The 15,898-nt window shown below is 46.3% G+C and overlaps 2 protein-coding genes across 6 annotated transcripts in view; one reads left to right on the top strand and one right to left on the bottom strand.

The window, feature by feature from the left end:
- Window positions 1–70: 70 nt before the first annotated feature.
- EIF4A3 (eukaryotic translation initiation factor 4A3) lies at window positions 71–10,949 on the top strand. The gene is made up of 12 exons (XM_061461353.1): window positions 71–286; window positions 472–544; window positions 2,038–2,104; window positions 3,119–3,181; window positions 3,496–3,628; window positions 4,626–4,706; window positions 7,628–7,769; window positions 8,928–9,066; window positions 9,530–9,645; window positions 10,193–10,300; window positions 10,389–10,516; window positions 10,750–10,949. The coding sequence occupies exons 1-12, from the start codon at window positions 115–117 to the stop codon at window positions 10,764–10,766; spliced, it is 1,239 nt and encodes a 412-aa protein (XP_061317337.1). The 5' UTR covers window positions 71–114; the 3' UTR covers window positions 10,767–10,949.
- Window positions 10,950–13,368: 2,419 nt separating this feature from the next.
- The window catches only part of ATL2 (atlastin GTPase 2), a 45,264-nt gene continuing 42,734 nt past the window's right edge, over window positions 13,369–15,898 (bottom strand). For 4 of the 5 annotated variants that reach the window (XM_061461348.1, XM_061461350.1, XM_061461351.1 and 1 more), the window contains one exon: window positions 13,369–15,864. In XM_061461348.1, the coding sequence (XP_061317332.1) occupies window positions 15,757–15,864 (108 nt within the window). In that variant the 3' untranslated portion in view covers window positions 13,369–15,756. The remainder of the gene's footprint in view (window positions 15,865–15,898) is intronic. The other variant, XM_061461349.1, reaches the window with a different exon arrangement.

The raw sequence follows: 15,898 nt of genomic DNA, 5'->3' as shown, positions 1-15,898 counted from the left end.
CACACCTCATACCCCCGCCCAGCCACAGACCCTCCGCGCATGCCCTGTGGCCTGTCGGTGTTCGGCGGCGGCGCCATTGGGTGTGCGTGAGGCGGGAGAGGGCAGCCCTCAGCCATGTCGGGGTCAGCGGGGTCCGGCGGCACGACCGGCTCGGCGCGGAAGCGGCTGATGAAGGAGGAGGACATGACGAAGGTGGAGTTCGAGACGAGCGAGGAGGTGGACGTGACGCCCACCTTCGACACCATGGGCCTGCGGGAGGACCTGCTGCGGGGCATCTACGCCTACGGTGTGTGGCTGGGCGGCGGCGACCAGGGGCGGAGGGAAGGGGGAAAGGGGGGCATGTGGCTTGAGAGGTGCCGAGGCCTGTCGGGGGGGCCGGCACCCGGATGTCGGGCAGGGCGCCTGCGCGGTGAGGCCGCCGATCGCTCGGTTCCGGGACTGTCCCGCTGATGGTAACTTCCGATTCCGCAGGTTTTGAGAAGCCCTCGGCCATCCAGCAAAGAGCCATCAAACAGATCATCAAGGGCAGAGACGTGATCGCCCAGTAAGTGGGGCTGCCGGCGGGGGGGGCGTGGGCCGTGAGGAAGCTGCGAGCTCGGGGCGGGGGCACTCACCTTTAAGCTAGAAGCAAGGTCTGTCACTCATAGAATCACAGTCTGGTTTGGGTTGGAAGGGACCTTAAAGCTCATCCAGTTCCAACCCCATGTCACAGACAGGGACACCTTCTAGTAGACCAGGTTGCTCTGAGCCCTGTCCAGCCTGGCCTTGAACAGTGCCAGGGATGAGGAATTTACCACTTATCAGGGCAGCCTGTGCCAGGGCCTCACAACTCCCATAGTGAAGGATTTCTTTCTTATATCTAACCTCAGTGTCACCTGTTTAAGTTTGAATCTGTTACTCCTTGTCCTATTGCTGTTGTCCCTGATAAAGAGTCCCTCTCTGGCATCCTTGTAGGCCCCATTCAGATATTGGTCATGGTCTCATGCTGCTGCATGGCAGGATTAGGGAAGTCACATCATGATCAAACGGGGTGAAAGTGGCTAGCATGCACGTAGCACAGTGATCCAAACAGTTGCTAATGTTACTTATGTTTAGATAATAAAAGTTCAGTTAGGATGTGTTGAGAACCATGTGTTCTCAAACAGTAGGGCTCTGAAACTCTTGGGAATGTTTTCTAGCAAAGGCAGGGAGGAAGAGAGATAACTGCAGTCTCAAGGAAAAAAGTAAGCAGAAGAAAACCTATTATGTTTTTAGAAATAAAGAAGGATGTGTATCCCACTGAAAAAGAAATCTTTCTAGGTCACTAGAGGGAATTGCTGACCTTCCAAATTGTACTGGCTTATCGATCATATACCTTAAAAGAAAAAAAGAATGATGAATTGTAGGAATTTTAAGTGTTGGTCTGATAAGGAGTAGAGATGCAGAAGCTGAGGACCCTGCAACACAGTGCTCTGTCTCTGATACTGTAGTTGTCAAAGCTGCTTGTCTGCACATCATGCTGTGACCATAACCTCTGCAGTGGAGACAGGCTGAGAGAGCTGGGCTTGTTCAGCCTGTAGAAGAGAAGGCTCCGTGGAGACCTTAGAGCAGCTTCCAGTGCCTAAAGAGGCCGACAAGAAACGTGGAGAGGGGCTTTTGACAAGGACATGTACTGACATGATGAGAGGGAATGGCTTTAGACTGACAGAGAGGAGGTTTATGAGATACTGGGATTAAATTCTTTACTGTGAAGGTCATGAGGTACTGGAAAAGGTTGCCCAGGAAGCTGTGGATGCCCCATTCCTGGAACTTTGGACCAGCCTGGTCTAGTTGAAGGTGTCCCTGCCCATGGCAGGGAGTTGGAACCAAATGATCTTAAAGGTCCTTTCCAACCCAAACCATTATTCGATTCTATGATACCTTTGTCAGATAGAGTGTTGGCAATATAGACTTCTTTGCAGTGAACAAGTGGCAAAGAGCAGAGGGGTGGAATGTGTTGAAATTGCCTGAATTGTTTATCCAGACTTCCAGAGTGTTCACCAAGCATCTGTTTCTCAGGTCACAGTCAGGAACAGGGAAGACGGCAACATTCTCCATCTCTGTTCTGCAATGCCTGGATATACAGGTACTCTCATAACATGTGGTAAAAGGTATTTTAAACTAAATTGCTAGAATCTTCTTCAGAAAAGCCTTATTTTTTTAAAGTATATAAATGAAATTTCACATTGAAATCTTTTAATTATGGGCAGTGAACCTCAGACAAACTTCTGGCTGAAAATTTCAGCAGATTCTGAACAATTTCACTATTAAACCCATGCTGTTTAACAGTGCAAAATCTGTCCTGATAAAATCTTGCAGTTACAAAGTTGGCTATAACAGCTGATCTCTTTCACATATTAGAGGGCTAAATTAGTCTCCCAGCAGACAGAACTGTCCTCAAATGATCCTAACAGCATCAGCAACCTGTCTGAACAATTGGTACACATTGCACAGCATCAAACCTGGATTTCTGGCTTGACAAATGCTTGCTTTTGTTATAGTTGGGAGTGTCATGTCCATGCAATTGCTTTTTAATTACAACTTAAATGTGTACATGCTGTTGAATAAAATGATGATTTCTGTGGGCCCTCTTAAATAAGGCTTAGATTGTTATTCACCCCTTAGTGCCTGGGATATAAAATAGATGTTGCATGTTCTAATTTAAAAGTTGATCTTTTTGCTTAATTACTGTAAAGTGCTTATAATATTTTTCAAGCATGAGACTGTCCATGTGCAATGCAAAGATTTTATCTGATCTGAACGTACAAAATTAAAGTGATTTAAATTTGTATCTCTCTTTTTGCAATAATACACACTTGTATAGTTGTTTTCAGAAATCAGGTAGGAATGGAAAATAGCTCTCAAAGCACTGCATAAGTCTTGTCAAAAGTAACTTCACTAAGAGGCTATTACTGTGTAAGTGTTCTCTTTGTGAGCAGCTTCTTAGGAGTACTGATCCTTGCAAACACTAGGTTTTATGACAAAATTCCAGTTAATCATTCCAGTTTGACATTTCAGAGCACTATGGGTCCGTAGTCTCTCTTGCACATAAGATATCTGCCCTGTGATTAACTGCTCTGTGATCACTTGTTTTAATCAGGTTCGTGAGACCCAGGCATTGATCTTGGCACCAACTCGGGAGCTGGCTGTACAGATTCAGAAGGTAGGAGCATTTAAATCACCATCTGTAAAGCACTTGCAAGGCTTGAGGCTGACCCTCAGGTGTTCCCCAGCAGAGCTCAAAGCTGCTGCTTTTGAAGGACAGCACTTTTAGAGCAGTTGTGAGCCCCCAGGGAACTGAGTTCCCATAGGTTGGGAACCTGCTTTTGAGGAGGTTTGGGTAACAAACATAAAAAATCCTAACTGCTTGTGCTTACATCTCTTTTAAAACCCACTGTCTGGCAGACCTGCATCCCTTCACAAATACAGACTTCATGGGAGATCAGTTATTTAAGCCATTCCTCTGTATCAACACAGGGTCTTCTTGCTCTGGGAGACTACATGAATGTCCAGTGTCACGCCTGCATCGGAGGGACCAATGTGGGTGAAGATATCCGAAAGCTGGATTATGGGCAGCATGTTGTTGCTGGCACTCCAGGCCGTGTGTTTGGTAAGGACATGTGGGAGGCTTCAGATCTGAATTGAGCCATGGGAGTCATTGCAACTTTTGTGAGCTTAGATTTGAAATAACATGAAAATTACATTAATCTGACACAATTCATGTTAATGTGAAGTATAACAGGGTAGCAACTTACTGTAGCAATATTTGGAAAAGATTAGAAATCAGTGGGAATAGTGTGTGGATTTTCTCTGCTTTTCATTGTTGACATGTTTCTTCATATGGTGGCATGGGAACAAAGTATTTTTTAGGGAGAAAATACTACAATCCCAGGATATACTTTAGAATCTCGGGGGAGAAAGGAGCTGGGTCTACTTGAATATCAAAGTCAGTCCACGTTTTCTGTGTACTGACCATCATTCTCTGTTTGTTAAATTGGATGCAGTTGTAGCTGGTACTTCTGGTTTCATTGCATGAAGTTTTTTATATTTACTGTTGGTGGCAGTTACCACAGGGATAGTGTTAGCCTTCAAGCTCCTGTCACTGGGAGAACACAGAGACAGTCTTCACAAATGAAAAATAAATAATTAGCAACTATAGAACTGGGCTGGCTTTGAACAGCAACAAATAACAGATGCTTTCTACAGCAGTATTAAGGGATTACACAAAACTCTGCTCTTCCAAACAGGATGTGGATTTGGCTAGTTTGTTGATGAAAAGTTCATGCAGCATTTTGCATTTCTCACACTGTGGGAGACCAGGTCACCTGTCCTATGCACTTAGCAAATCAGCCCACAGCTTGGACACTAGGAGCTTCCCTGCAGTCAGTGCTCCCTTAGCTGGGCTCCAGAGACATCCCCCTAGGTTGAAGGATACTATGGGCACAGTGTGGTTCTTGGGTGTGACTTCTATCACCAAACAGCTGTCCCTGTTGGCAGCAAAGGAAGGGTCTGTCCCTCTTCCACCAACATGCCCTGGCAGGACCTGGGAGCAGCATAAGCTTACTTCCTTTCAGAGCTTTTCCATCTTACCAAGTGCAATCTTACAGATATGATTCGTCGTCGAAGTTTAAGAACTCGTGCCATCAAAATGCTCGTTTTGGATGAAGCAGATGAAATGCTTAATAAAGGTAAAATATGTCTCCCTTTTACTTCTTTTGTCCTCGCATCTTTGAGATTCCAGGATGTTCCAGCAGGCAGTCCTGCTTCTAAAAAAACCAACTGGTTTAATGTTTTAATTATAGGCTGTAACAGGTTAAGCTACTTGATATGCCTTGTCTGATTTAGTTGTTGTGTCCTTTTCAGTAGTTACAGATTATCATAGAATAGTTAGGATTGGAAAGGACCTTAAGATCATGCAGTTCCAACCCCCCTGCCATGGGCAGGGACACCTCACACTAAACCAAGGCTTTGTCCAACCTGGTCTTGAACACTGCCAGGGATGGAGCATTCACAACCTCTCTGGGCAACCCATTCCAGTGCCTCACCACCCTTACAGTAAAGAACTTCCTCCTTATATCCAATCTAAACTTCCCCTGTTGAATTTTGAACCCATTACCCCTTGTCCTATCACTACAGTCCCTAATGAAGAGTCCCTCCCCAGCATCCTTATGGGCTCCCTTCAGACACTGGAAGGCTGCTATGAGGTCTCCACGCAGCCTTCTCTTCTCCAGGCTGAACTTTCTCAGCCTTTCTTCATACAGGAGGTGCTCCAGTCCCCCTATCATCCTTGTGGCCCTCCTCTGGACTTGCTTCAACAGTTCCATGTCCTTCTTAATGTTGAGGACACCAGAACTGCACACAGTACTCCCAGTGAGGTCTCCCAAGAGCAGAGTAGAGGGGCAGGATCACCTCATTCTACCTGCTGGTCACACTCCTTTTGATGCAGCCCAGGATATGGTTGGCTTTCTGGGCTGGGAGCGCACACTGAAGCCAGCTTATGTTCATTTTCTCATCGACCAGTACCCTCAAGTCCTTCTCTGCAGGGCTGCTCTGAATCTCTTCTCTGCCCAACCTGTAGCTGTGCCTGGGATTGCTCCCACCCAGGTGTAGGACCTTGCACTTGGCATGGTTAAACTTCATCAGGTTGGCATCAGCCCACCTCACAAGCGTGTCAAGGTCCCTCTGGATGGCATTCCTTCCCTCCAGCGTATCAACTGAACCACACAGCTTGGTGTCATCGGCAAACTTGCTGAGGGCGCACTCAATCCCACTGTCCATGTCAGCGACGAAGATGTTGAACAAGACCGGTCCCAACACCGATCCCTGAGGGACGCCACTCGTTACTGGTCTCCAGCTGGACCTTGAGCCATTGACCACAACTCTTTGTGTGCGGCCATCCAGCCAGTTCTTTACCCACCAAGTGGTCCATCCATCAAATTGATGTCTCTCCAATTTAGAGACAAGGATGTCGTGTGGGACAATGTCGAACGCTTTGCACAAGTCCAGGTAGATGACAGCAACTGCTCTACCCCTGTCCATCAGTTCTGTAGTCCCATCATAGAAGGCCACCAGATTGGTCAGGCAGGATTTCCCCTTAGTGAAGCCATGCTAGCTGTCACCAAGCACCTTGTTGTTTTTCATGTGCCTTAGCATGCCTTCCAGGAGAATCTGCTCCAAGATTCTGCCAGGCACAGAGGTGAGACTGACTGGTCTGTAGTTCCCCGGGTCATCCATTTTCCCCTTCTTGAAAATGGGGGTTATATTTCCCTTTTTCCAGTCATCGGGAACTTCACCTGACTGCCATGATTTTTCAAGTATGATGGACAGTGGCTGAGCAACTTCATTCACCAGCTCCTTCAGGACCCGTGGATGGATTTCATCAGGTCCCATGGACTTGTGCACGTTTAGGTTCTTAAGATGGTCTCGAACCAGATCCTCTCCTACAGTGGGCGCAAGGTCTTCATTCTCACAGTCCCTGCGTCTGCCTTCCAGGGCTTGGGTGGTGTGGTCAGAGCATTTGCCAGTGAAGACTGAGGCAAAGAAGCCATTCAGAACCTCAGCCTTCTCCAAATCCAGGGTAGCCAGTTCTCCTGATAGCCTCTGGAGAGGGGTCACGTCCCTAGTATGTCTTTTATTCATGATGTACCTATAGAATCCCTGTTATCTTTCACATCCGTAGCCAAGTTTAACTCTAACAGGGCCTTAGCTTTCCTAACCTGGTTCCTAACTTCCCGGACAACATCCCTGTGTTCTTCCCAGGCCTCCTGTCCTTGCTTCCACCTTTTATAAGCCTCTTTTTTCCTTTGAAGATTCCTCAGCAGTTCGTTATCCATACAAGAAGGTCTCCTGGCCATCCTGCTGCACTTTCTTCTAGTTGGGACGCAACACTCCTGAGCTTGTAGCAGGTGATCCTTGAATATCAACCAACAATCTTGGGCCCCCCCTGCCCTCCAGAGCTATATCCCATGGAACCTTACTAAGCAGGTTCCTGAAGAGGCCAAAGTCTGCTCTCTTGACGTCCAGGGCAGTGAGCTTGCTGCACGCTCTTCTCACTGTCCTGAGGATCTCAAATTCAAGCATCTCATGATCGCTGCATCCAAGGCTGCCCTGGAGCGTCACATTTCCAACGAGCCCTTCCCTGTTGGTGAGCACGAGGTCAAGCATGGCACCTTTCCTTGTTGGCTCCTCTATTACTTGCAAGAGGAAGTTGTCTTCCACACAATTGAGGAGCCTCCTGGATTGTTTGTGCCAGGCCGTACCATCCCTCCAACAGATACCAGGGTGGTTGAAGTCCCCCATGAGGACAAGGGCCTTCAAGCTTGAGGCTGTAGAGCGCTTCCTTGATAGAGTCCTCCTGATCAGGCAGTCTGTAACAGATCCCCACAGTAATATCTCCCATTATTGAGTACTGCCTTTTATACTTTATTGTGTACCACAGCCACATAGTAGTGGTTTCCAGAAAATGAGATGAGCAATACATAACACTGGCTTTGAGCTACTGATTCACTCATTAATTTTTATCTCATAGAATAGGCCCAGTATTGGATACCAGATCAAATTTGGAAGAAGGAAGTGATAACTGTTCTGTGGTACTGGATTTGCTTTTCAGGTTTTAAGGAGCAGATCTATGATGTGTACAGGTACTTGCCTCCAGCCACACAGGTGGTTTTGATCAGCGCCACTTTGCCTCATGAAATTCTGGAGATGACCAACAAATTCATGACAGACCCCATCCGCATCCTGGTGAAACGGTGAGTGAGTACATTTCCTTGGAAAGAACAGGAGCTCTTTGAGTTGGTCTGGTCCTGGGCTGCCTAGGGGTTTGCAGACATCCTTATGTCCTATTTTCCAGTAGAGGCCAACTTGCTTTTTGATGTTATCCTTGTCCAGTTCTGTTTGCTGCTCCCACCTCCTCATCCTCTCCATATATAGTGGTCTCTTGTCCTGGAAATCCACCTGTCACACCTGCCCAGTTCCTCTGCTCCTCCAGAGGATTTCCATAGGCCTCTTCCATTAATTTGCTATTTTGACATAGCAAGCCAGAAAACCCTTTAGCTGACTGATCCTGAATGCCCCTGGAGGTGTAGCTTAAGTCTGGTGGTGTCACAGTTCCTGATGCAGTGGAACTTAGCAGGAGTCAAGAGGAATAAGTATAGGCAGCCTGAGAGGAGGAGACTCCCTCTTGCCTGATCTCTTATTGCCTTATTTACCTTTTTCAGTCTCTTATTAAGAAGCTTGAATGTAAAAATTGTGAAAACAGAAATGTTTCCCTTTGTAGCTGTCTGTCTAGAGCAGAGAGGGTGCCCCAGTTCTAGTCTGTTGTGTGGGTCATGTTTGAGACCCTTATTAGAGCAGAATTCTCCAGGAACTTTCTAGAACAACTTGGACCTGTGTGCAGACCCAGCAACCCACAGCACACAGGGCAGAGGTATGGTCTCCACTGAAGCGCACCCACTGAAGCACTTTAAACTACATTGTATGTGTTCATCTACTTGTGCTGTGGTACAGCTGTTCATAGAACTGCAGACTGGTTAGGGTTGGAAAGGACCTTAAAGCTTATCCAGTTCCTGTGGCAAGGACAGGCACAGGCATAGGCGTGGACACCTTCCACTAGAGCAGGTTGCTCCAAGGCGCATCCAGCCTGGCTTTGAACACTGCCAGGGATGGGGCAGCCACAGCTTCTCTGGGCAACCTGTGCCAGGGCCTCAGCATCCTCATAGGGAAGAACTTCTTCCTGATGCCAAATCTGAATCTTCTTTCTGTCACTTTAAAGCCATTCCCCCTTTGTCCAGTCACTACACTCCCTTGTAAAAAGCTCCTCTCCGGATTTCCTGTAGGCCCTTTTAGATATTGGAAGACTCTTACAAGGTCTCCCCTGAGCCTTCTCTTCTGTTCTTACTGCCCTATAGTGATGAGTTGACCCTTGAAGGAATCAAGCAGTTTTTCGTGGCTGTGGAGAGGGAAGAATGGAAGTTTGACACCTTGTGCGATCTCTACGACACGCTCACAATCACCCAGGCTGTCATATTCTGTAACACCAAGAGAAAGGTACAGCACGATACTTTCTGAGTGGGGCTGGGAGGAGACTGGGACAAACCCAGTTAAGAGTTCTAGTCATTTTCCCATTAGAGAATAGATTAGTAAGAATAGATTAAGTATTTGTCTTTGAGATGTGCCCAGTTTAAATAACTGGTTATAAACAGACCTGATACAGCTGACAGGAACTGTCTTTTTAGAGAAGTAGAACTAACTAGGTAAGAATGTGCTTATTCTTGTAATTGCTTATAATCTCAGAAACAAACCCACACTTGCTGAATAAATGCCCTTAATTCCTTTCTTTTGTGGAGCCCTGTATTACATTGCCAATGTTCTGTAAGGTTTGTTTACCATATTTGTTAAAGTGTCTCAGTCCTTGATAGCATACATCTCTGCAAATACTCTCCAAGCACAGCTAGCACATGTGGCTGTCCTGAGCAAAGAGCTAACCCAGGCTGCTTGGCTGTATGCACAGGTAGACTGGCTCACAGAGAAAATGAGAGAAGCCAACTTCACAGTTTCATCCATGCATGGAGACATGCCACAGAAGGAGAGAGAGTCCATCATGAAAGAGTTCAGATCTGGCGCAAGGTAAATACCTTAAATAGTGTTCCTTACAGCAGGTTTTCATGTAGTGTCTGAAGGGAACAGGCCTCAGAAACCCGTAATACCTGTCCTCTCCAAAGGCCTTGTTAAGCTCATATTAGGAAGAACTCCAATTCCCATCTATCCCCCTTCAGTGTCACAGGGTTGAGAGGTTGCCACTTTCCAAAGAGAGATGCTCATACTTCTAGGCACAGAATTAGTCTGGTTTATTTCACTGAAGAGGGTAGGTGTTGCTCCGTTTGAAATAAGAAAGAAAAATATTTGGGCTCCATCGTCTGTATTTTAAACTCTTGGGAGCATCATACTCTTTCTAAAAGATCAAAGCTGTCTTGGTACTATCTGTCTTCATTGAAGTTTGGTGATGCTGCATGGGACAGCTTTCCTTGCAGCAAAGGCATGGATGGTGCCAGTGTGCTGCAGGCAGGGAGGAGCACAGAAGAGCAGAGGGTTCCCTGCACTGGGCACTGCAGCTTCTCAGCTCTCACACCACATCAGGCAGTGGAACAGCTCTAACTGTCCCTTCTCTTTGCAGCCGAGTCCTTATTTCAACAGATGTTTGGGCTAGAGGCCTGGATGTGCCTCAGGTGTCCCTCATCATTAACTACGACCTACCCAACAACAGAGAACTCTACATACACAGGTAAGCTCAGCCTTCACTGGGGGAGCATGGCTGCGTTACCCTTCCCCGAGGTGGCTCCATTCTCTCTTTCCTTCTGCTGCCTCCACAGAATCGGCCGGTCGGGCAGGTATGGCCGAAAAGGTGTTGCCATCAACTTTGTGAAGAACGACGACATCCGCATCCTGCGGGACATCGAGCAGTACTACTCCACCCAGATCGACGAGATGCCCATGAACGGTGAGTGTGGGCCAGCCCCAGGGAGTGCTGCCCTCCTCCAGCTGCCATATGGGGTGCTGCACCTGAAAGAGAAATGCCAGGTGCTTTGTTTTGCTTCTTACCTCATTCCCAAGCCTGAATAACCTTTGCTTCCCCTAAAGAACTTGGGAGCAGCAGTAGGTGCCTTGGACTGCTGGGCTGACCCTTGTGGCATGTTTGGTTTACTTATATTCTCCCATTTTCTCTCATTTCAGTTGCTGATCTTATCTGAAGATCCACGTTTACCAGGGAGTTGTACTGTTTGGTAGCCTCCATAATCCTGTTTTGGACCCACATCCCTTTATCATATTGCTGGTCATACGTTCTTGAGTTGAGCTGCACTTGGGAACTTGTGTAAATAATTTCCTTTCTCCCACCCATGTTTTTCAATAAAAAAAAAGTTTTACCATAACCTCTGCTTAATTGCTTTAACCCAAGATAGCAACAGGCAGGGAGTTTTGAGGTTCTGCCATACTTGGCTTGCACAGTGGAAAAAACACTGAACGCTCAGTACATCTAGGTTCACAAAATAGAGGTTCTCCACCCTTTCATTATCACTGTGCCATGCTACCTGATGTACTTTTTAGTTTCCTTAACTTGACTTTTAAGGATCAGCCATCTACAGGAAAAGTCTGTGGCCTGCCCCTAGCCTGCTGTAAGAAAATTGAGTTACAGGATAAGACAGTACTTTCCTGTTGTTTATGCCTTTCTGGCGCCAGAAATCACATCACTCATTGCTCCAGCTATTCCCCTCTCAAGGGGCGCAGGCACTGTGAGGGTGCCTTTCACTTGATGACAGCTGGAGAAATAAATACATTCTAAAAGCTGTTTCCTGAAGTAACAGAAAGAGCAAGTAGCTTTTATGGTGTCAGTTTCTCCACCCATTCCTGGCACATCTTTTTAGTCAATCTATCTCCTTACAGCAGTATAGAATCAGCTAGGCTGGAAAAGACATGCAAGACTGTTAAGTCCAACCGTTACCCCAGCACTGCCACGTCCACCTCTAACCCATGTCACTGAGGGCCTTATCTACATGGTTTTTGAACACTTCCAGGGACATTGATTCCACCACTGCCCTGGGCAGCCTGTTCCAATGCCTGAGCTCCCTTCCAGTGAAGAAATTGTTCCTAATATCCAGTGTAAACCTCCCCTGGTGCAGCTTGAGGCCATTTCCTCTTGTCCTATCGCTTGTTACTTGGGAGAAGAGACCAGCTACCTCCTCATTCCATCTTCCTTTCAGGCAGTTGTAGAGAGCAATAATGTTCCCCTTGAGCCTTCTGTTCCTAAGACTAAACACCCCCAGTTTCCTTAGCCGTTTCTCATCACACTTGTGCTCCAGGCCCTGCACCAGCTTTGTTGCCCTTCTCTAGACACTCCAGCTCCTCATTCTCTGTCTTGTAATGAGGAGCCCAAAACAGAACACTGCCAGTTGTAGTCTCTCCCATGTAGCTTTCCTACCTGGCTTTGCTGTGTTTCTGAGGCAGGAGTTGGGTAGCCGTACTGCTGGTGAGGGGCGAGTTACCATGTTTTACTCTATGCCTTTTCTGTTTTTTGCTTGCCCAGGGAGGATGGGGAAAGCAATGCCTTAATATGCCACCGGTCTGCACAGAGCTGGAGCAGCTCTCAGAGCTCCTTTCCCAAGTCAGTAGCAAAGTAGCTCTGGATAGGGAAAACAAGTGTTTTACCCCTTTCATCCCCTGTATTCTACTAGTGAAGTTCCTCTCCTCCCTTACCCACTCCATGTGCAATCCTGATGTTCTGAACAGTACATAAGCAGAAGTCGAGAAATACCAAACTTATTTCACTAATTGTAAGGGGCTGCCCAATAGAGGTGAGGCTGCTACAGCTTCAGGCCCCGATGTGCAACCAGCAGCAAGGCTGAGCCACAGCATTCCCAGTAGGCACACGCACAACATGTGCAAAGACAGCCCCCACTCCAGTTGCTGGTTCAGGCCCACCCTTGCACACACCCAGCTGTCAGATACAAGTCTATCCTGTAACTGTCCTTTGGAGGCTCTTTTATTCCTACTTGCCTCCCCTAGGGGGAGGCACACACAAACGGGTCTCAGTTGAACCCCAGACCCTCCGTTACGCTGGACCTCTTTGTCTCTCTAGTTGCCACATGCAGGATTAAGATGTGTATCCAAACCAGAGTTAGGGCTGCTTTGTCACACTTGCTGGCTAAATATGGCTTGATACTCATACAATAACACACCACCCCACTGCAGTTGCCCGCACTTGCTTTCCACTGGCACTCCAAATGTAAGAGCCTGTGACCCAGGTCCCACTCTAGTTACTGGCACTTTGACCTCTATGCACACAGAATGGAGCCACATCTCCCAGGGAGTGGGTGAGAAATGGAGTTAATGGAGACGACAGACACAGGCAGACTAGTGCACTCACCATTAACCTGTTGCCACATAACCAGCCCTTTCTATCCCCTTGTGTTACTTACTTCCCACGCATGCTCCTCCCCAAAAAAAAAAGCACCTTGGCCCTTTCTTTTTCCTACCTTTGGTCCCTCCCACAAAGTTGAGGGTTTCTTGCATTAATTCTGAACTTCTTTGGCACAGTGTTCAGGAGCCCCCCAGACACACACCCTGTTTCAGTCCTTTACTAGGACAGTCTGAATAAAGCCTTCCAGCTTCAATGTCCACAGCCTGGACAGACTTCTGCTCTCCTCCTCACTGCAGGGCAAGAAGGGCACAGCACAGCCTCAAATCTGAATCATACCTTCCTGGTAGAGGCAAGAAGCAAAGGCAAGCATGACCCTCCAAACTATTTGTGACTCCAGTCATTTGACTAATAAAGAGATTCATCACCAAAGCATTAGATTGTTTAAATAACAGTATTTAATCTGTACAGTTTGAGAGAAGATATCATAAAATGCAACATTCCTACCTCATCTTCAGCATCATTCACTTGGAGCTGAGCCCTCATCTCCAGAGGGCAGGCAACCTCCACTCCCCAGCAGTCCTTTATGGTACAAAAGTCACAGTGCAATTGCTTTAGTCCTAGACAGATGATTTCCCTCACTCAAGAGAGGGGAGACTGATGAAGCTCAAATGTTGATGGAAATTATTACCATTTAGGAATGCAAAAAAACCCAGCTATTGCCCACAGTCATTTCCAGCCGAAACTACAGCAGTTAATTCTTTAGCTGCCTTTTACACTCCACACAGTTGATTTAGTCAAGAGTGAAAATAGAGCCAGTAACAAGGTTTCAGAACGATACAGTTGTTGGAGGGCAGAAGCTGACAAGCAACTCCACAAGGCAAGAAGCGTGCTTTAGAATACCAGAAAGTTTTCCTATGCAGGGAGGGGGTATGAGCTAGACAGATGTCATCTTTCAGAGACAAGCATGAGGAGAACATCAGCTTCAATAGAAAGCTATGAAGTACAATAGACAATTTGCTCATATAATTGTCAGGATAAGTATTTGACATAGTTTATGTAGTAGAATACATACTTCAACATCTTTTAAAAATAAGCAAGGATTTCATTTCATATATACACAACTGATTTTAATCATGTACTGAAAATAAATTACAGGAAATAACTTTAAAATGCAACAGAAGACAAGAGTTTCACAACAAACATTCCCACTGATTTTCCCAAGGGGTGAGAGATTGCAGTGCTCAAGGCAGGTAAATATCACAAACATATCAAAAAACTTCAAATTGTTGATGCATTCACACATTTACATGAGCCACAAACATTCCTTTACAGGGACTGCACTTTTAGCTACCACAGAACCAGGTTTTGCCATAAACTACAAAACTTTGATACAAAATCGTATTTATATATTTATATTTCATATACATGCCCTATCTGTGATTTCTTAAAAAATAAAAACTAAACACACTGTACAGACAATCCTAACTCATTGCTTGGTAGCTGTAGGCAACATTTTTGGATGGAATTTCTCCCCCAGTAGAATTAATGGCAATATTATATACACAAAGGCTAAACTGCAGAAAAAGACAGCTCAGTTCTGATATGCACCTCCCTCAGGACCAGGTCTGCGAGTTCAAGGCAAGACACCGTATGCTCTGACTCACTGCCTCCCTTGCAAGTCAGTTCTGCTGTCGGCAGTGTGAGGAACCGATACATGCATTTGTGTAACACTGGTAGAGAAGGCAATAAAAGCAACATACGTGTTGTAATGTGGTGGCTCTAATGGCTTCACTGACTCGATACGCAGAAACTCTTGTTAGAGGTGGCGAGGGGATGGTGTGGAGCTGGGTACGTTTGGTGTGAGCACCCCTTATGTGGGTCTGATCGTTACACTTCCCTGAATTACCTCCTGCAGAGGACAGATTCCCACTGTAAGCCAGAGACTGCATCAGCTCAAACACAGGGGGGGCAGATCCCTCCCCCCTTGTCAACCCCAGATACACACACGTGCAGGGTTCACCAGGACTATACATAAAACAGATACCCTTCCCTCCCACCCCCAGCCGTCTCCATGGCACTAGTTTGTCTTAGAAGCAGAGCACTGACAAACTTAACTCTTCCCAGGTGATGGCAGCAATCTGTGAAGCCAATCACACTAAACTACTTCTACAGTTGATTGTAAACTTTGGTTTATTTTTATTTATTCATTTCTTAATTACTGAGTTCTCATGGTACAGCAAGCATGTCTAGGATGAGAGGGCAGAGTTGAAGAGGAGATGAAGTGTCAGTCTGTCTTTAGTCTGGCATGGTGAGACACCTGCTCGCCCAGGCTTGCTTTGAGAGAGTTTTTTACAGACTGCCTCATATGATCCTCCATCAAATTATCACTCATGGGCTTCAACACCTGTGGAATGAGAAACGTGCAAAAGAAACAAAAGAATGAGGTAACCAAGGAAAAGAAAGTATAAAAACATACAAAGAGATGAGATTTGAAATAATGAAAATTTTAAAAAAGCTTGGAATGCTGAAGTCTGACACAAACTGGCACGAACTGAAAGAGAAGCGAGTTTTGCTGCTACAGTAACGAGGCTGAATCAGTCACATGCTATGGACACAAGTGATATCCCTCCTATACAGCAGTATTTCACTGAATTCAAACCATTTTACAGTTCCTAGAAGATGGATGTGCAATTCCATACCCTATATGCAGCATCAGTCTGGTATGGTTACAGCATTTATGCAGACCGGCCCAGACGGTCCAGCTTATTGTCCTATATGTGTAAGTGTGAACACTTCAGATACAGAAAGAAAGTTAAAAATACTGGCTAGTTTTTCTTCTTGTTATTGTTGGATGAGAGTCGCTGTCGCGGCACTGATGTTAGAGCACGGCGAATCGTTCGGCGTCTAAGGACTTCAAAGAGTTTGGAAAACACCTAAAACACGAATTCAGCTGTTAGGAAAAGCGGC

Source organism: Pezoporus flaviventris, unplaced genomic scaffold (genome assembly GCF_033815535.1).
Source record: "Pezoporus flaviventris isolate CSIRO_AGI_PZ_B2104156 unplaced genomic scaffold, CSIRO_AGI_Pfla_v1 ptg000031l, whole genome shotgun sequence".
NCBI lineage: Eukaryota > Metazoa > Chordata > Aves > Psittaciformes > Psittacidae > Pezoporus > Pezoporus flaviventris.
The sequence above is the reverse complement of the archived record's forward strand: the minus strand, read 5'-3'. Positions and strand labels throughout refer to the sequence as shown.